The sequence below is a fragment of the Corvus hawaiiensis genome, chromosome 20 (assembly GCF_020740725.1).
Source record: "Corvus hawaiiensis isolate bCorHaw1 chromosome 20, bCorHaw1.pri.cur, whole genome shotgun sequence".
Classification (NCBI taxonomy): domain Eukaryota; kingdom Metazoa; phylum Chordata; class Aves; order Passeriformes; family Corvidae; genus Corvus; species Corvus hawaiiensis.
In genome coordinates, this window is record NC_063232.1 from 861,199 (window position 1) to 881,131 (window position 19,933).

Below are 19,933 nucleotides of genomic sequence, written 5' to 3' on the forward strand. Positions count from 1 at the left end.
GTATATGACTGTGCCTGTTTCTCTGCCTGTGCTCAGGTACTCTGTAAATTTCAGTCTTTAAGTGAAAGTCTCTTTGGCTTTAGGCCTTGCTGGTTCTGCACCAGTTGGACAGCATTGACTTGTGGAATCCTGATGCTCCTATAGAAACATTCTGGGAGATCAGGTATGTAAATTAACTTCTATAAACGAGAGAAATAGCTGTTTTGATTTGCCTTCTCTTTTGAAATAGCTGTGAGTGTTTTGGGAAAGCTTTGCAACAACAGCAGGAATCTTCAGTCAGAATTGTTATGTGTATTCATGGAGAAGTTGTATCTTCTTGCACTATACGAATTTACAAAAATGTAACAAACGCTTTGCTGCTCCCTTAAATGGCTCTCTTCAGCAGATGGTAAGGTGTAGAAATGATTATTAGTTTGAAAAGCTGGAGATTTTCACCCTCAGTCAAATGTTTGCTACTTTTTAAATTATATTTCATTCTTTCGGGACTGAGGGGGGAGTAATGCTGAGCAATTCCGGAAGTGTGGATTTGCTAACCTTGACTCTGAAGCTCTCACCTGGGGAAGGTGACCTGTGATCTCCACTGGTCTCTCCTGTATATTTATAAAGAAATCTAATTCATTAAAGTTGTCTTGCCTTTTATAAGTTCACAGCAGCTGTTGTGGTTGATTTCTTGGAAAATATGAAGGAAAATAAAGTTCCAGAAAAGTCAAAGTTACACAAAATGCTAAACCAAAAAGTAGGAATCTGTAAACTCAGAATTCTAAGAATTACATAAACTAAATAGTTAAAATTTTAAAAAATAATATTTGATGATCTGATCTGAGTTGGTGCTGATGTTTGATTGGAAGAAGGAAACAGCAGTGTAGGAGGAGTTTGGTTACCAGCATCAGCAGGTTGGGCTCGTGACTTCTGAGTGTGGGTCAGTCTGGGCTGAGCCCCTCCTTGTCGGGCCAGAACTGACACCTAGGGTTGTCATTTCAGGGAGTTCATGGTCTCTTCGGGCTGGGGGAAAAACCCATCACACTTGACACTAATTTGGACCCTTTGGCAGTTTTAACAGAGAGTGTGAGGCCTGACTGGATATGAAGAAGGAACATCCCTAGATGTGTTCCTTCCAGAGCAGAGTTGACACGTTGTCAGAGCAGTGTAGGTAACTCGTGCTGGCCTGTCTGTGCTGTCTCTGTCCTGGGCAGAGCTGGAGCTCCGGGCCGGGCTGCCCGCGGGGCTTCAGCTCCTGCAGGCCGCGGGTGCTGGGAAGGGTCCCAGGGGAGCTTGGCCTGTCCATGCACACTCTCACCTCTCTGTTGTACCGCTGAAAGCCCAGGGTAGTGTTTGCACAGGGTGTTCATGCTAAGTGCCTATTTCTATGTAAAACGTAGTGCAATACCTTCAGAAGTGTTGGTGCTCCATCAGAAGGCTGATGCTGAATTTCATTTTGCTGCAGTTCACAAATGCTTTTCTATATCTGCAAGAAACTCACGAGTCATCAGATACTCAGCAGCACAGAAATCCTCAAGTGGCTGCGAGAGATTCTCATCTGCAGGAATAAATTTCTGCTAAAAAACAAAGTAAGTGAACGTTACCATCTCCCTGTTGGGATCATTAACATGAATTGTTCTCTGTTTTGTTACTTCCTTTATTTACCAGGTTATTTTTGATTGGAAGAGATTTAATAGCTACTCCTACATGTTCTGTTCTCTGATTTCCTCTCTGGTTTGTGAGGCACCTTGGTTAGAATTGGTGACCAAAGTTAGGTTTGGGATTTTTATTTTCTTTTTTCCTTTAGCTGCACAGGTTGCTGTACTTGCCTGGAAAATGAATGTTTCACAGAAACCTGTGCCTTGTGCCTCTTTGCCTAATACAGGGAAATAGTCCCCAAGGTGAGAAAAAGGGAGGATAGTTATGGTAAAATACACATGTTCATGGATGAAATAAAAGTTTCCTTTTGGATCTCATGTTCTTCTGAGTCCCAGAATTCTGACTTCCTTCTTTCTGATATTCCTTAAGTATGAAGTAATGTATTTCTTAAGGGGAAATATAAGTCTAAGATACCATTAACATGAGGAGCTTGATAAAGCCCTGACAGCAGCAGTGGAAAAAGTACTGTGTAAATGTCCAAGAGCTTTTTACCTTCCTCAAGTCTGTGCCTTCTACTCTTCTAAAATATCAGTTGATACATTCTTTTCCTCCCCTCTCTTTATAGCAGTCAGATAGGAGTTCCTGCCACTTCCTCTTACTTTATGATGTCTCTGGAAGTGGAACTAGTCAAATTTCTCTTGACCATGATGAAATGATACGCTGTGCACCAGGAGCTACCCTCAGGAAAGGGAAGGGGAATTCTTCCATGGTAAGTAATACATGTTGATAATTAATTTTAACACTTGAGAAAAAAACCTGTGGGCAAGTAGAAATTAAATTACTTTTAGAGTAATTTTTGAAAATAAAATCAATAATTTCTGAGGAGGAAAAGACATATGTATCCTAAATAATGTATGTATTTAATATGCTGGTTAACAGTGATGTTTTAGACCTACAAAGTCACGTTTTTTCAGTTAAAATGTTGGTGAATATTTTTTTATTAGGATTGCAAACAGGATCCCTTGTGACAGCATCTAAGAGCTCTGATCCTGTTTAGGATGGCTTATTCCTACTAGAACAAAAGCAGTTTCAAACACAGATTGGCCAGGGCTGAATTTTAATAAAATTGCAGTATTCATAAGCAATGTTCCCCAACTGGGAATTCTGTTTCCCAGGAAAGCACCACGGGCTGCAGTGGAACACCAATCTGTCGCCAAGCCCAGACCAAGCTGGAAGTGGCCTTATACATGTTCCTGTGGAGCCCAGATATCGAGGCAGTCCTGGTGGCCATGTCCTGCTTCCGTCACCTCTGCGAGGAGGCTGACATCAGATGTGGAGTAGATGAAGTCTCAGTGCATAATTTTTTGCCAAACTACAACACTTTCATGGAGTTTGCATCAGTGAGCAACATGATGTCAACAGGTAAGTCATGAGTCAGTTAAAGTAAGTAACTTTGTACCTGGACAGAAGACTGTTACTTGTGTTTAAGTTCTTGAGGTTTTTGATTTGAGGCTGCTCTGGCTTTTTCTGGAATGTCTTGAATATTAGAATTACTAGAAAGTGTAAGGAATTTGGGTGACTGAGCTCAGGAGGATTTTACAATCGTGTAACAAGAAGCTACTTTTCTAAAGACTTTAGGGGGGATATGTTCCTCTTAATTTAATATTTACTTTCAAAGATCACAAATTTGTGTAGGTGGGTTTCCAAAAAACTTGGTTCGATGTTCTGTGTCCTTTGCAGGGAGAGCAGCTCTTCAGAAGAGAGTGATGGCGTTATTGAGGCGCATTGAACACCCCACTGCAGGCAACACAGAGGTGAACTAACTTCTCACTTTATGTGCTCTGAGTGCATATTAAAAAAGCAAACATGAAAATACTGTTGCTACAAGTAGTTTTGAAGTTAAATCTCAATCTGTCTTCTTTCAGGCCTGGGAGGATACACATGCAAAGTGGGAACAAGCTACAAAACTAATCCTTAACTATCCAAAGACCAAAATGGAAGATGGGCAGGTGACTATGAATTTTTCCAAAAGTTCAACCTTTAGAAATTCAAAATAAGTCTTTAAGCTTATTTGTTTTAAGGAATTTGCATTTACCGTAGCAAATGACCATTGTCTCCCAGGTGACTGAGAGCCTGCACAAGACGATCGTGAAGCGGCGGATGTCGCACGTCAGCGGCGGCGGCTCCATCGACCTGTCGGACACGGAGTCCCTGCAGGAGTGGATCAACATGACGGGGTTCCTGTGTGCCCTGGGCGGGGTGTGCCTGCAGCACCGCAGCAGCGCGGGGCTGGCCACCTACAGCCCCCCCATGGGCCCCCTCAACGAGCGCAAGGGCTCCATGATCTCCATGGTCTCCACCGAGGGCGGCGTGGAGACCCCGGTCAGCAAATTCATCGACCGCCTGCTGACCCTGATGGTCTGCAACCATGAGAAGGTGGGGCTGCAGATACGGACCAACATCAAAGACCTGGTGGGGCTGGAGCTCAGTCCAGCACTTTATCCAATGCTCTTCAACAAACTGAAGAATACCATCAGCAAGTTCTTTGATTCTCAAGGACAGGTAAAGTGGTGATAGATTATTCACATTTGTGTCAGTCCTGTCTTTGCCCTGGGTGACCGAAATGGGTCCCTGTTTGTGTTCTGTGCACACCCCCTGTGAGCAGAGTGATCATCACAGCATGTGTTAATGATTATTGTGGTTGTGATTCCAGGCTTTATTTAACATTCTTGCATTAGTGAGCTCTTGAGTGCAGAATCTGTGAGATTGTTTGTGGAATCCTTATAGCTGGCAGTGTTCACATGTTGAATCTTGACATGTATTGGAATTCTGTTGGCTTGGTGGTAACTAGAAAAATGCTTGTCCATGAGATTTTTGAAATGCTGCAGTATATTTGGCAAATACTCTTTTGTTTGGTTTTATGTGTAAAAAATTAAGACCAGACATTTTCTTCCTGTAGGTCTTGTTAACTGACACCAACACACAATTTGTAGAGCAAACTATTGCTATAATGAAGAATTTGCTTGACAATCACACAGAAGGGAGCTCAGAACACCTTGGACAAGCGAGCATTGAGACAATGATGCTGAATCTGGTTAGGTAAGGAGCCCTCTTGCCCTTCCTATACACAGGCATTATGTTTAAGAAGTGAATTAGAGCCTTCTGTTTTATATCTTTTCTGCTTGTGTCCATGGAGAAGCAGCAGCTGATTTTCTGAGCCTCCTCTTGGTTCTGACACCTTCAATAATCACGGAGATTGGTTTTGTAGCATAGAGTGCATTGCTGGAGAGTGACTTTTGTTTTTTAAAGAACTGACCATTCCATAACTTGGCCCTATTCCCCTAGGCATTCCTGGTTACTTTTTTGTACATTGGTGTTAGTGGTTAAAAACCAGCTGAAGGGCAGCTTTCTGTTCAGTTTTACACTGACAGAAGACTTCTTTGGCCAGAAGAAATTTGCTACTGATGCAGGGCCTTTCTGGGGGGGAGGAAGTGAGGTAGCATGAAGTATTTAATTAATCTTTTTGGTTTTTTCTTCAGGTATGTGCGTGTGCTTGGAAATCTGGTACACGCCATCCAAATCAAAACAAAGCTCTGTCAGTTAGTAGAAGTAATGATGGAAAGGAGAGATGACCTTTCATTTTGTCAAGAAATGAAATTTAGGTAAGAATGGCATTACATAACTTCCAGAGTAGTGTACTGTGGGCAAGTGTAGTTTACTTTGGTTATATGGTTAAAAAAAAGAAACCAAACCCCTGTCACACCATTCCTGCGATAGGGGTAGTTCCTTGTCTTTGTCTTAAGAATGATTCTGAGCCTGGTGCTCCGTTAAAATATTATTTAGTTTGTGGTGATACTCAACACACGCAACAGTTTAATGTGTGATACAGACTGGTTAAAAAACCCAACAAAGCTAAAGCAATGTATTTATATGTAACAGGAACAAAATGGTGGAATATTTGACAGACTGGGTAATGGGAACATCTAATCAAGCAACAGATGAGGATGTGAAATGCTTGACAAGGTAAGAAGGGACACTCTTCACCTGTAACAGTATTCCAGCTGGCATTTGATGTCCGTGGATTGGCTGGCATGTTGGGCTTCCTATAACAATAATAAGGAAGAGATGAAAACTGAAGCTGGAGCTTTGGTGAGCAATAGCAGAATTATATTTAATGCTTAGTCTTAAATGACCTGGCTCCTTTTAATACATTTTCTGGTTTAGAAACTGTAACACAAAATATCAGAGCTGTTTTCATGATGGACAGAACTGTAGTAGAATACCTTTTTATTATTAAAAATGCTATTTTTCATCTGCAGTTAGAGCTATAGGAAAAAGTGACGTATATTTTATTTGTTAAATTTTATTTTTCAGAGATTTGGACCAGGCGAGTATGGAAGCAGTGGTCTCTCTTCTTGCTGGGCTTCCACTCCAGCCTGAAGAAGGAGATGGTGTTGAGTTGATGGAAGCAAAATCTCAATTATTTCTCAAGTAAGTAGTGACTTTTAACTATTTCTCTATGCAATCGCTCTAAAGAGAAGCACTATATGACCTTTATTACAAACTGTATTTTCCTTCCAGCAGAAATAATTTTATTATCCCAACAGGCATTACCTCTTCTGTGTCCCATTTCAAAATCTCTGCCTTGCAGGTTTATTATTTTCATTTAGAAAATAATAAGAAAATTTGGCTTTGTTTCTGCTTAATGCAGATGTGTGTTTCAGTCATGGCAGGGATTAGCTCAATTTGATACTGTATTTTTATTTATTTTTATCCACAAAACTTAAACTCTCTTTGAAGACATCTGTTAGTAGAGGTACACCAGTGTTAGAGAGAATGTGCACAGAATTTGGGACACAGTGAGGTTGTTGGAGCACAGTTAAGGTTTGGGCTGTGCTGCGAGGAGGCTCTCGGGGCGGGGGTGAGGTTTTGGGGGGATTTGTTGTGTGCTGGCTGCCGTGGTGAGGTTTTGGGGGGATTTGTTGTGTGCTGGCTGCCGTGGTGAGGTTTTGGGGGGATTTGTTGTGTGCCGGCTGCCGTGCAGGGCGCGTGTGACCGTCAGGGCCTGTCCCCAGGTACTTCACACTGTTCATGAACCTGCTGAACGACTGCAGCGAGGTGGAGGAGGACGGGGCGGCGGCGGGCGGGCGCAAGCGCGGGATGTCGCGCAGGCTGGCATCGCTGCGCCACTGCACCGTGCTGGCCATGTCCAACCTGCTCAACGCCAACGTGGACAGCGGCCTCATGCACTCCATAGGTAACGCCCCGCGGGCGGCGGGCGCGCGGCTCCGCCTGCCGGGCACATCGCTGTGCCCCGTGCTTTTACATCCTCCTTAGTACTTCCGGCTTCTCTTCATCAGGCTTGGGCTATCATAAAGACCTCCAGACAAGAGCCACGTTTATGGAAGTCCTCACCAAAATTCTGCAGCAGGGGACAGAGTTCGATACCTTAGCAGAAACGGTGCTAGCAGATCGCTTTGAGAGATTGGTGGAGTTGGTTACGATGATGGGTGATCAGGGGGAGCTTCCTATTGCTATGGCTTTAGCCAATGTGGTGCCTTGTTCTCAGTGGGTAAGTTGATTCATGCATTTTATTTCCTACATTTTTTTAAAAATAATAAGATGTGAAATAAAAAGTGCAACAACAGTCTGGTACACAGAGAATAGAGCTACCACTGACAATAGCTAGCCTTTCTTAGTATGTTCTTAAAAAATTTACTGAATCTAAGTTCAGGTCTTGATGATAAACCGCATTTTTATAGTAAATTTTCAGTTAATGTCTAGGAATGATTTTATATACAGTTATTCTAATAAATGCATCTGGTCTGGTTATTTGTTACAGGTGGTGTGTGCTGTAATGTAGACACACAGAATTGTATTTGCTCTTCTAGATTTTAGCAAGAGGAGTTGGCCTTTGTTATACAGCAGAGTAACTGCTTGTCTGTCTGGATAACCAGTATGAATTTGTATGGCTGGATATCCTGGGGCAGAGTTTTAGACAAGCAGTAGCGTAGGAGATGTTTGCAGAGAGATTGTGTTTGTGTAATTTGATATTTACCTGCCAGAGCCCATAGCAGACATAAAGCTTTATTGTGAACTGCTTGGTGGTTTTGTCATAATAGTGAGTTTTATACTTGCCTTGGTTCCCTGCGAGTCAGATTAACACTTCCTCCTCCCTCTAAGGATGAGCTGGCTCGTGTCCTGGTCACACTCTTTGATTCCCGGCACCTGCTCTACCAGCTCCTCTGGAATATGTTCTCAAAGGAGGTCGAGCTGGCAGACTCCATGCAGACACTCTTCCGAGGAAACAGCTTAGCCAGTAAAATAATGACTTTCTGTTTTAAGGTACATTATCTCTTTTTTTTCTCTGCTACAGATCTCTTCAATAGCAGGAAAAGTTTAGTAATATGGAAATACAAACCTGCCAGTCTGGGGGGTTAAGCACTTGAGTAATGGGATTAGATGAAAACCATACAGTGTTGCCTTTGGGTCTCAGTTTTACTTGGTCTCAGCTCTCAATCTGTTAAGTTTAGGTAGTTTTCTTTTTCTGTTTTAACATTTCATGAACTGAATCTTGTAGATAACTTATGCTCAGGCCCTTAAAAAGTAGGTATCCCCCTGGCACTAACCCTTTGCCTTTCTGACTAATTCAATTATATGAGTGATTCTGGGCCAGTGCCAGCTGGAAGACTGTTCCTGGTAAAGTCTGAGGTCTTGTCTGTGCTCCCATTTCAGTTTAAAACGTTGTGTACAAACAGAGGGGAAGTGTGGAGTCAGTGCTCTAAGAAAGAATCCCTGCTTGTTAGCATCGTTGTTAGTTTTCTCTAAATTGGAAATTAATTAAAATACCTGTAGAAATTGATCTCAGTTGTGTTCCAGAGGGTGAGACTATAATATGCAAACCCAAATTTTTACAGGAATTTGGTTTATGCCAGAACAGATCAAGTGTTTTCAGGCTCTTGAAAGCTTCCAGAACTTGGTGGCATTCCTGTGAATTGCTGTGTCAGTCTGGCCTCTGTTCTTGTTTCCCCTGCACACAGGTCTATGGTGCTACATATTTGCAGAAGCTGTTGGAACCTTTGCTGCGGACTGTGATCACATCCCCTGAGTGGCAGCACGTCAGCTTTGAGGTGGATCCAACAAGGTTTGAGATTCAGGGCGAGCAGCAAATGTATTTATCTGTAAACATGATTCCCAGTCATTGTTTCTAATAGGATTCCTTTTTCCTTGTTGCAGATATTTTTCTCATGCTTTCATACTGTTGTACCTCTCACTGTTCCAGACACATTAATTGCCTCTGCAGCCCTCTTGCTCTATTGCTTTAAATTATCTCTAACCCTTAGAAAAATTATAAGTATTCATCTCTTAAGTAGCTTACCCAAAGACAGACCTTCTAACTGATATTTTAACCATCAAGTATCTGTGTCTACCTTAAAAATTCCTTTCAGATAAACCATCATGAAACTGATAATGCAATTATCAGTTGGAATTGTGTATGCATGTTGTATGAAATGGTCTGGGAGAATCCCACCTACAGCTGTCTGTTCCTTACTGAGTTTTACATGACCTTTTATTTGTACCTTATGTGGGTTAAAATAGTGATGGAAACTTTTGTGTAAAAGATCACAAGTATTTTCATAAGAAAGAGATGAAATGAGGTTCTTACCAAGGATGTAAGTGCAGCTTGTGTCGTGTTTGATTGCTGGTCATACCTGTGTGGGTCTGTTTCAGGCTGGAGCCCACAGAAAGCCTTGAAGAGAACCAGCGGAGTCTCTTGCAAATGACAGACAAGTTTTTTCAGGCAATCATTAATTCCTCCTCGGAGTTCCCACCCCAGCTGCGCAGTGTGTGCCATTGTTTATACCAGGTATGCTTGCAGTGGTTGCCTGCACCTAAGCTTTGGGGTTGGTTTGTGAAATTCCAGCAGTTTGTTTGTTTTTCCAGCAGTTTTCCCTGTGCTGTACACAGGGGGCATCTCTAAAGACTCTTCTCAGACATTTGTTAAATGACACAAGTCTGAACACAGGGGCTAAGTGGTGTTTTGAGGCTTGGGTTGGCAATCAGGAGGTGACTCAAAGTACCCAGGTTCCCTGACCTCCATCCCCATCTCCTCTGCTCTGTCCTGTGGCTGCTGAGCCCTGTGTCCTGCTGGGTCTCCTTGTGTGTTTCTGATGGATTCAGCTGCTGCTAAAAATCCGAGTAGGAGTTCCCTCGGGGCTCACAGGGAGTACAGTTTCCAGTCCAGTTGGAGGACTGTCACAGAAATGCTGTGCCTGGTGGAATATTGGAGCTGTGATCTCAGTGAAGTGCTCTGGAAGAGCTACTTCTGGCCTTCCAGCCACAGTCTGTGTTCAGGTCTAAAGCAAAGCCAAACAAATGGATTTTCTGACCTGTGTGAACTAATGAGTAACAAAAATCCTCCCCAGTCACATTTGTACAGGGAGTGCTGGGTGATCAGGGCAGCTGCTGCAATCCCCAGAGCTTGGGAGTGAGAACAAGGAATGTGTGTTGGAACTGTTGTGGTCTGGGGTTGTTCCTGTGAGCCCTTGCATTGAACCAGGTGTGCAGATGCTGAGCCTTGTTCCTACTCTGACAGCTCTGTAAAAGGCCTCTGAAGCCATCGGTTTCTCTTCCTGACTGTGGCTGTGTTGGGGTTGGTGGCAGAGTGACTTGGGGGTTTTTTGATGTGTTTGGTCTTTGTAGTCAGCAAATGAGGTGGGCAGATTGGTCTTTTTCATGGCCACGGTGTCACAGATGTCAACTAGAAGAATATTTGAGTGTTACTGAAAATATCACACACAGCCTTGGTTGTTCCTTCTGTTATTGGATGTTACATTCTCCCACACCTCATCCCAGAATTAGGTTTATGTGCTGTTACCAGGATGTATCAGATTACTGCCATTTCAGTGGTATGTTGGTAGAAATTATTTCTGTGCAAACCATTGGTAATTCCTACATAAAATGGAATTTATAAAATGTGCTCACCAGAAGGCGTTCCCAAAGATTCTTCTATGGAAGCCTTTCCAAGTCTGTTGGCTTTATTCTTGCCTTTACTGTGTGTGGTAATAAGGGTAATTTGTTCCCAAAAGAGACGATTTACTGGCAGGTATACAAGTGGTATTAACTGATATTTAGCTTCAATATTTACTACTTTAACTGTTTCTAGTAACAACTAGGTTTCTGTGCAAGTGTTTGTTCATCACAAAGTGTTAGTCATTCTGTACTTAAGATTCCAGAGAGTTTTGAAAAGTCTGGCCTTTATCTGAAAGAAAGTACAAACAAGATCTGATTTGGGGGCATTAATCCATTTTTATCGTAAGAACCAAATAGGTGATTTTTCTAAGATAACTTCCCTTTTTAAAAGGGGAATGTGTTCCATCCCAAGCCACTAGTGTGAGAGTAAATGAGGCTGAATTTTGTGGGGTTTTTTTTTGCTTAGAGTTTTAAAGTAACTGTGTGTGAAGAATGCTCACCAGGTGTGTTCTGTAAATGATCAGTAGCTGATTTTAGTCACTGTAGCAACCTGACAGGATCGGTGTCTTTAGCTGGATATTGGTATCTTTGCTGGCTGGTGTTTCTGTTTTGGGAACAGAGCCCAGTGAGTGTTTTCCTTTGGAAACATCAATAACTGGCTACTGGGACAGATTCGCCTGGCTCCTTACAGGTAATGTATGTTCAGGAGTGTGATGTGAGAACAAGCATGCTCACAGTAACTCCTACAGAGAATCTGTGCTGGCTCTTTCATCCCCACAACCATACATGTGGTTTTTCTTATGAAAGCAAGGTGGAAATTTTCCTTTAGCTGCAGTATGCCAGTGAGTAGAGTGTGTGTACAACTGCTCCAGAAGCCACTCTTGGAAATTACACAGGGAAAGTTGGCAGAGGTGCCACTGGTTAAATATTAATAGGTCCTGCACATGTTTCAGTTCACCTTGCTTTAGCAGGGAGTTTTACTGGCTGGTTTGGGTTGCGGTGTTTGCTTTTCATTCTGTTCCATCCTTAACTTGTGGAAGCTCTCTGCCAGTGCCAGTGTGATGCTCTGGAGGTGGCTGAGTGCTGCAGGCTGGCTGGGATCCAGCCCTGGGTGCTGCTGGAGGCTTCCCAGGGATGCCCAGCCCCGTCCCAGCTCCCGGGAGCATTGATGCACCTCTGGCTGGGGAGCAGGGCACGAGGGGCTGGGGCTTTGCTCAGATCCTGCGGGAATAGGACAGAATTGGAGTCTTCTTGGTGGGTCCCTTTGCATCTCAGTGAAATGCAGAAATAAGCACAATCAAGTCAGATCTCTTGATTTGGAAATCTCGAATAAATTAACATAGGCTGTAGCTTTTTTCTTCCTTTGTCCAGAGAGTTACCTCTCACAGTGGTAATAACCCTGATGCTTCACAGGTCTAACCAAATTGAAGGACACACAGAGAAACATTGGGAAGATTTAAAACTCTAAATTTAATTTTAAAAGTAATATGTATTTCAAAGGTATAACACTACTATTTGTACTGTTAAAATTATTTGGGGATGGTAAAATACATTTGAAAGCTGAGTACACCATTTCAGGCCCAAGATCGTGTATCATGAGCACATTGATGTGGTTTGACTTTTAATCTAGCCAGAAATAGTAGAAATGATTGAAATTCAACATTTGCTTGTTTTGTATTTAATGCTTTGTAAATAAGATGTAATAAAACTGTGGAATAAAAACTCCATCATCAGTCTTTAGTTTATATATTTCATTTTCTGTTGGTTATGTTTGTTACATTTTACTGTGTAATTTATGTACAAGTCAACGTTGGTTTTTTGTTGCTGTATGTAGTTGGTGCTGTGACTTGTTTGTGCTCATCTCTGTTCTGTAGGCAACTTGCCACTCTCTACTGAATAAAGCTACCGTAAAAGAAAAAAAGGAAAACAAAAAATCAGTAAGTTTGGAGACCTTTTTATTAGCCATTTCTTTCAAAGCACAACAGAAATCTTTTGCTGTTTGTTCAAAATATCTTCACTTCAGTCTATTTGACCTCACTGTAAAATCATTCTACTAATTCTGGCACAAAATAGCTTTCATTTCAATTAACACTGGAATTAAGTTAGATTTAAAATATTCTCTGTGTGCCTATTTGAGTAAATGAGACATTTTTAACAATACTGCTTAGTATTTAATATTCTGACTCTTCTAGCCTTGCCACCATCTTCAGATTAAAAAATTGTGGAAGAGAAATGTTTTCTTTGGTTTTGAAAAAAAATCTGGGTTTGAGCTGCTTTAACACTCTGGCAGATAACCTGAGCTTGCATCCTGGGCAAAGAACAATTAATATTTGTGGGGTACTGGAAAGAGGCTCGTGGGTCTTTTTGCTGACACATTTTCTTTTGTTTGCTTTGTGATTAAGCAAGAAAACCCCAACTTTAGCACTTGTATTATTTCCCGAGGAAAGCAGATTTCTCATTTTAAGTAACTTGCTGTGTTAGTTTAGATCTGTGGGTTGCTTTAGAATGTTGACTTTAAAAGTTCAGACTTACTCTTTACTTACTCTTTTCTTTGGCAGTGACCTCAAAATATTAACTATGAATCAACCAGAATGGAAATTTAGACTTTTATTAAATGCTCTCTTATTTTTGCTGTAACTGAGCAGAATAGTGATCATGTTTAAAATGCAAAAGCTGTGGGCAAACCAGTATTTTACAAGAAAATATCAGTAATTGCATCACACGGTAACTGACTGGAGTTGCTACTGAACCAAAGTGATTCTTGGTGTATTTTCTACTAATGGCTTTATCTGGTTTAAGCAGCATGGTCTGAAATTGCATTAGTTATGTTTTGAAGTATTTTACTAAACTGGGATTTGTTTGGAGTTTTTTTTTTTAATTTTAAACTATACGTGATAATACCAAGCTTGCTAATTTTATTCTGTGGAAAGGAAGAACCTGACTCATTTTGATTAACCATTGTTACTCATTACAAAATACACATACAGACATTGATGTTTTGTAAAACCACGTTGCATACCTAAGAACTTTATTTTTGTCAGGAAACTGTCTTTAACTTTTCAAAGTTAAACGAAAGATATCCAAAGAACAACTCTCCTCTTAATGAACAGTTGATTTCCTAACAGAAAAGAGATTTCTTAAAACATCTTCAGAATTATTTTTTTTTTCCTGAATGGCAAAGGACAATATTTTAAATCTGCTCAGTGCTTTTACACAGTGTATGTGTAGGCAGAGGAGTGCACTGGCCATTTAGCTCTGGCTCCTTCTGTCCTGCTGTGGACAGATGATGGTTCTGAAGGGCATTTCTGCAAATAGCTCCTCCTCACAAATTGAAAATTACTCCTGAAGCTGTACAGCACCAGTGTTATTGCTGGAGAGGCTCCTGGCTCAGTTGTGGAGTTACAAACACACAGAGAAAGGACGCAGTAGTTGAAAGGCGTTCCCTGTGCTGGGGGAGGGCAGTGCACACCTGAGTCCAGGGCTGCGGCACTCCAGGGGCAGGGCCCTGCGTGGGGTCAGCTCTGAGACGTGGCCAGGAGCTCTGGGAGCCATGTCCCTGCCAAGGGAGCTGTGCAGCAGCTGAGGGAGAGCCAGCTGCTGTCGGAGAGCCCCACTCCTTTCCCTCTTGTTCTGATTCTCTGGGATGCAAGAGAGTCCCACTCCAATGCACTGAGCATGACCGGTGTGGAAGGAATGCTTAGGCTTGGCTTGCCATGCAAGGCTTTTCTCAGCCCTTGCCTTTTGCTTAATGCAGGACTGTTGTGTGTAATTGTCCGTGCACAGGTGGTGAGCCAGCGCTTCCCTCAGAACAGCATCGGGGCCGTGGGCAGCGCCATGTTCCTGCGCTTCATCAACCCCGCCATCGTGTCCCCGTACGAGGCGGGCATCCTGGACAAGAAACCCCCGCCCAGGATCGAGCGGGGGCTGAAGCTCATGTCAAAGGTGAATCCAGAAAGATTTTTATGTGCCCATATTTTATGTTCTACCTGCTTCAGTATACTGCTCTTTGACCAGTATGAGAAAATGTAGGAAAACTTGGGAGTTTTTTTCACGTTTATTGAAAGTGCAGTGTCTGTGCTGTGTTTATGCATCGTGGCATTGTTCGAGCTCTCAGCAACGTACGGATGGGGACAAACACTTTGCCAAAATGATGGATAAGAGAGAGGAATTCCAGCCCTTCTCTTGAACTTCTCATTGGGAAACAAACAAAGAGACTGATGTTCCTGTGAGCACAATGAGGGTAACAGCAGCCAGCATTGATCAAGCTCATCCTACTACTAAAGAAGGAATTTTTGCTGTCTTTAATCTCATTTGGTCATACTTCTTGTAAAAAAATTTTAAAAAAGGTTTAATGATGGCATACAAATTCTGTGGCCTGTGCGTATTATACATTGTAAATGTTGAGAAATTGTATTTTTCTTTAAATAGGAGTGCGCTACTGCTTTTACTTACACGTCTTAAGTTCCAGGAGAAGTAGTTAATAACTTACTGCTGGTTTGAAAGATGATTTATTTTCCTAGTTTAAAGTTTATGAACAAGTGAACTGGTTTGCTGATATTTAAAAGTATGTGAAAGAAAAGACTTTGAAAGTGAATGTGTTTTAAATTAGTTGACTTACTGGCCTTTTGTTGTGAAACCTCAAGAAAACAAGTAAAAATAAACTGTTTCTGCCAGTTTAACTTCACTGGCAGAAATATTTGTGTTAATTATTGTAACAGTTAATGCATTAAGCCTTTGTGTGTTTTTGCCATCTTTTTTTCCTTTAGATCCTTCAGAGTATTGCCAACCACGTGCTGTTTACAAAAGAGGAGCACATGCGGCCTTTTAATGACTTTGTGAAGAGCAATTTTGATGCGGCACGAAGGTACGGCCTGGGGCCGGCACACAGGCTGTGGTGTGTGGAGAGAGAGCTCCGAGTGCCCTCACGGCCCTTTGCTCTCCCTCCCACACCGATGGTTATTCCTGCTTTGGAATGCAGGTTTTTCCTTGACATCGCGTCCGACTGCCCGGCCAGCGACACCGTCAACCACAGCCTGTCCTTCATCAGCGACGGCAACGTGCTGGCGCTGCACCGCCTGCTCTGGAACAACCAGGAGAAAATCGGCCAGTACCTGTCCAGCAACAGGTGAGGCTGCAGGCCTGGGAGGAGGGGTGTGCTGAGGGGAAAGGTGTCAGAGTCCTGGAATGGTTTGGGCTGGAAGGAGCCGTAAAGCTCATCCCATCCCATCCCTGCCATGAGCAGGGACACCTGCCACTGTCCCAGGCTGCTCCAAGCCCTGTCCAGCCTGGCCTTGGACATTTCCAGGGATCCAGGGGCAGCCACAGCTTCTCTGGGCAACCTGTGCCAGGGCCTCCCCACCCTCACAGGGAAGGATTTCTTCCTAATATCCAATCTAAATCTCCCCTCCCTCATTTTAAAGCTGTTAAATACTCTCCAATGCTTCTGTTATTACTGAGAAGAATATCAGTCATCATCAAAGATTTCTCATACTTACTTTAAAAATGAAAATCCAGCTTGTTGCAGTTGAGGGAAGGTTGGTGGGCAAAAAAGTGGGAATTGCTGAGTAAAGAAGGACTCTCCTGACAAGGAACATGCTGTTTTAGGGACCACAAGGCTGTTGGGCGACGACCTTTTGACAAGATGGCAACGCTTCTTGCCTACCTGGGGCCTCCTGAGCACAAACCTGTGGCAGATACACACTGGTCCAGCTTAAATCTCACTAGTTCCAAGTTTGAAGAGTTTATGACAAGGTAATGAGATTATTGTGGTGGGGACACACAATGTGGTTTTCTAGACTTTATCGTGTGAGGAGGTGTCAGCAGTTCTTAAGACTCTCTGCTGTCAAGACTCTCTGTTTTGAAGAGGAATTTAAAAAGCTGAGGCTACATAAACCTTCTAGGTTTCTGAGTAGATTTTAATTAAAAAACTAAATTGAGAACCAAAGATGGCAGTAACACGTGACCTAAGGAAGGCTCAGGATTGTGTGAACTCAATACTTTTGTTTAGAGATGGAAGTAAAGAGGGTTTGGGATTTTTAAAATTTGTTTGAAAGGCAGTTGTGAAAGTTGCTGTCAATGTATTACTTTTTAGGCATCAGGTTCATGAAAAGGAGGAGTTCAAAGCACTGAAAACATTAAATATTTTCTACCAAGCTGGGACATCCAAAGTCGGCAATCCTGTTTTCTACTACATCGCTCGGCGGTAAGAAGCCTTTCGCCTTCCCAATCTGAAATGAACCTGTCAGTCAGAGGTGTCAAGTGTATATAAGAGACACCAGCTTGGTAACAAACAAAAGTCTGAAAATAGCTTATTTGTTAAAATTTGCTGACAGTATTTTTGAGTTGTTTCCTAAACTAAAACTGTCATTTCATAGTAATTACACCCATGACAGGAGTAATTCCTAGAGGTGTTAAGGAAAGGGAGATCCCTGTGCTCACCCCAGGTGTGGTCAGAGCCAGCTCTGAGGATTGGATGAGCTGCTGAAGCTGGTCTTTGTGCTGAGGTGCTGCTGGTGGAGGTGTGCTGGCAGCACTGGGGAGGCTGGTTTGCCTCGGGGGGCCGTGGGAGAGCTGCCAGGGCTGGGAGTTCTCCAGTGCTGGTGTCACCAGGCACTTTGGGGTGCTGGCACAGCCCCTGGGGTGTTCATGGCCTGGTCATTGCTGGTGCATTCTATGCCTGTGGTTTATGCTGGTGCTGCAGCTGGAGCTGCCTGCGGCACCAGTGCTGGGAGAGCTCCTGGGGTTGCTTTGGCTCTTCCTGGTGCCTCTGCTGCTGGTGGGCGCTGGTTGGTGATGCCAGCGGGTGCCCTGGCAGCTGGTGTGCTGGGCTGTGACACGGTCAGGTGGGGCTGTGGCCCTGGGGACTCCTGCTGGGCTGGGGCTGGGAGCAGAGCCCTGCCTGGGCATGCTGGGGTTGCTCCGTGGGTTGTGCTCTGTGCTGGCTGTGGTGCCCTGGGTGGCAGTGGCATTGGTGGGGCCACTTCCTGTTGTCATGAGGGGCTGTCTTCAGTGCTGAACCTTCTGCAGAGCCCTGGAGTTGATGTGGGAACATGGAAACAAGCACAGGAAACCACTTCTTTAGCAGCATTTCTTCTGTATCCAACAGTTTAAACAGCACAAATGTGTTAACAAGTCACTCTTCAAGTTGCATGTTTCTAATGAAAGTAGTACCCAACAGGCATGTGCAATTTTTTCAATTAATTACAATTTTAGATCCTTAATTTCATTAAATTTCAAAATTTTTCACTAGGCTCAGCAGTGCTTTTTACTCTGTAGGTTCAGTTACAAATCTCCTTTGGCTTGGGAAATTGCCTTCCTTAAACTTTTCTTCATTTTCAACACCCTTGTCTCTGTGGATGGTTTGAAAGATGAGTAGCATCACTTATCTTCTGTCCTGATTTTCTGTCTTCAAAAGTCACACAACAGTCCATGAAACCTGCAGGTGTGCTGACAGAAGGGGCTTGCTCAAGGGCAGCCTGGATGCTTTTTCCCCCCCTTTAAAATTTATTTTTTTTTTTAGCAAGATCCCTAATGTTTAAGCCCCTTACACACAGAGTTAGAAGCGAAGGCAGTCTTTTGAATTCTCATTAAAACCTCTGTTTGCTTGCCACATTTTTCTTCTCCATTTTGTTCCATTAGACAGAGTCTTATTTCATGTCAAGTAAAACAAAATGCCTGTATTGTTATCCTGCCTTGTTCAGACAAGAAATTAGGCATACAAATGCAGAGTAGTGATAACCCATCTTAAAAAGTGTCTGTGCCTGGCAGTGATCCGAGGCATCCTTATGTATTCTGTGCAGACCTGACATGCAGTGTTTCCTTCGTTTGCAGAGCAAGAAATGGTTATTTCACCTGCAGAGAAAGAGAATTTCTGGAAGTAAATCAAGACAAAAGTTTGCACCACATGTTTGCTAGGCCTAGCTCACCTCCCTCTTCTTTAAAAGCAGAAAAAGTAATTTATCCAAAGCTGCCTCCCTGGGCAAAACCGTCACGGTCCAGTCAGCCGAGCGTTCCTGCCTTCAGAGAGAGTGGGAAGGAGCAGATTTCTGACCATTTTATCCAGGTGTGGGATATTAATGAAAATATTGTCGTTCTTTGACATGAGCCTTGCTGCTAGGTGAGTTATTACCTTTCTCTTCAGCAGCTGCACAGTTCAGTCGTCCTGGCGGGGCTGCCTTTCAAACCAGCAGGAAGGGCTTTGCTCTGGGATGATGCTCTGGCGTCGTCTCTTTTCATAGGGATGTGGCTAAGTGGAGCTTATTTGTGGTGTTTGTCGTCTGGTTCTGAGCCAGGTGTTGTATTCTCAAGGTGTGAAATGCAGAAAAACCGTTTAGATTGGAGCTGCCAGGCTGTTTGAGGGCTTGTGTTTTTTGGGGTTGTTTTTTTCCGAGTTTCTTTTTTTTCTTTCTTTCTTTTTTTATTTTTTTTTTGGTTTTTTTTGAGATCTTGTTGCTAAGGCATTGTTGAGTCATTTTACTGATATATCTGGATCAGTTTATGTCCTTCTTGTGCTGTGAAATTTAATTCCTTCTGTCATCTATCTTCACATTTTGTTTCCTGGGCAACAACCCAGCTTCTGGAGCCAGTGCTCTTCTGTTTTTAATCCCTACCCTGTTACTAAAATGATCCATAAATCAATAAATATTGATCCTGAACTACTGCCATTAGGTTTTAAAGCTGATCCCAAACTAATTAATAGGAATAAAACCTCTGAGTTATTGCTGCAGACCGCAGCAATCCCCACAGCAATTTTACCCTTTCCAGAGCGAGCACACAGCTAATAGAGGTGTGCCAGAGCTTTCCTGGGTATTTTGAATATGGCCCTAAAGTGCTAAATAGTTATTGTGGATACCAGTTTCACCGAGAATAGATTATTTTGTATTTCTGGAGGTCTGAGTGCGCAGCGTGTTTACAAACCCAGGCCCTCGGGCTTAGCTCAGAGTGGCTGCGCAGTTGCCCAGCAACAAGTGCTCGACTCCCACACTTCTGCCTCCTCCCTGCTGCCTTATCGACTCATTCGTATTCCAGAAAAATACCAGGAAGCCTAAATTCCAGTCTGCCTTACTGAAAGCAGTCTGAGCGAGAAGCCCTGGTGCTGCACAGCTCAGGCAGGGTTTGGGAGGGAGCACAGCCCTGGAGCTCACTTCATACCCAGCTGCGGGTCTGGGATCCAGCTTCCCAATCCTGCACGTGCCTTTGGAAAACCCCACAGCCCCATTTCCACTTCCAGGCTTTTATTAGCATGCTGAGGAGTTGGAAGTCTGGATAGCAAGTCCTTTAGGGTGGGGGCTTGCAATTTGCCCCAAATAACCTCTGGAAAACAGTGATTTCCTGTTGCTGGTCACCGGATTATCTCATTATGGGTGAAACATTCTCAGACCCT

The 19,933-nt window shown here is 43.1% G+C and overlaps 1 protein-coding gene across 5 annotated transcripts in view; it reads left to right on the plus strand.

The window, feature by feature from the left end:
* NF1 (neurofibromin 1) overlaps positions 1–19,933 on the plus strand; it is a 74,838-nt gene that overhangs the window by 19,827 nt on the left and 35,078 nt on the right. For 2 of the 5 annotated variants that reach the window (XM_048324716.1, XM_048324713.1), the window contains exons 15-36: positions 84–163; positions 1,445–1,568; positions 2,204–2,347; positions 2,754–3,000; positions 3,319–3,392; positions 3,504–3,587; positions 3,700–4,140; positions 4,538–4,677; positions 5,118–5,240; positions 5,518–5,601; positions 5,953–6,069; positions 6,654–6,835; positions 6,939–7,150; positions 7,762–7,923; positions 8,619–8,722; positions 9,310–9,445; positions 12,426–12,488; positions 14,335–14,493; positions 15,318–15,415; positions 15,530–15,676; positions 16,156–16,302; positions 16,643–16,753. In XM_048324716.1, coding sequence (XP_048180673.1) covers positions 84–163; positions 1,445–1,568; positions 2,204–2,347; positions 2,754–3,000; positions 3,319–3,392; positions 3,504–3,587; positions 3,700–4,140; positions 4,538–4,677; positions 5,118–5,240; positions 5,518–5,601; positions 5,953–6,069; positions 6,654–6,835; positions 6,939–7,150; positions 7,762–7,923; positions 8,619–8,722; positions 9,310–9,445; positions 12,426–12,488; positions 14,335–14,493; positions 15,318–15,415; positions 15,530–15,676; positions 16,156–16,302; positions 16,643–16,753 — 3,179 coding nt within the window. Of the gene's footprint in view, positions 1–83; positions 164–1,444; positions 1,569–1,786; positions 1,866–2,203; positions 2,348–2,753; positions 3,001–3,318; positions 3,393–3,503; positions 3,588–3,699; positions 4,141–4,537; positions 4,678–5,117; positions 5,241–5,517; positions 5,602–5,952; positions 6,070–6,653; positions 6,836–6,938; positions 7,151–7,761; positions 7,924–8,618; positions 8,723–9,309; positions 9,446–12,425; positions 12,489–14,334; positions 14,494–15,317; positions 15,416–15,529; positions 15,677–16,155; positions 16,303–16,642; positions 16,754–19,933 lie in introns of those variants that run through there. The other 3 variants (XM_048324714.1, XM_048324715.1, XM_048324717.1) reach the window with 3 other exon arrangements.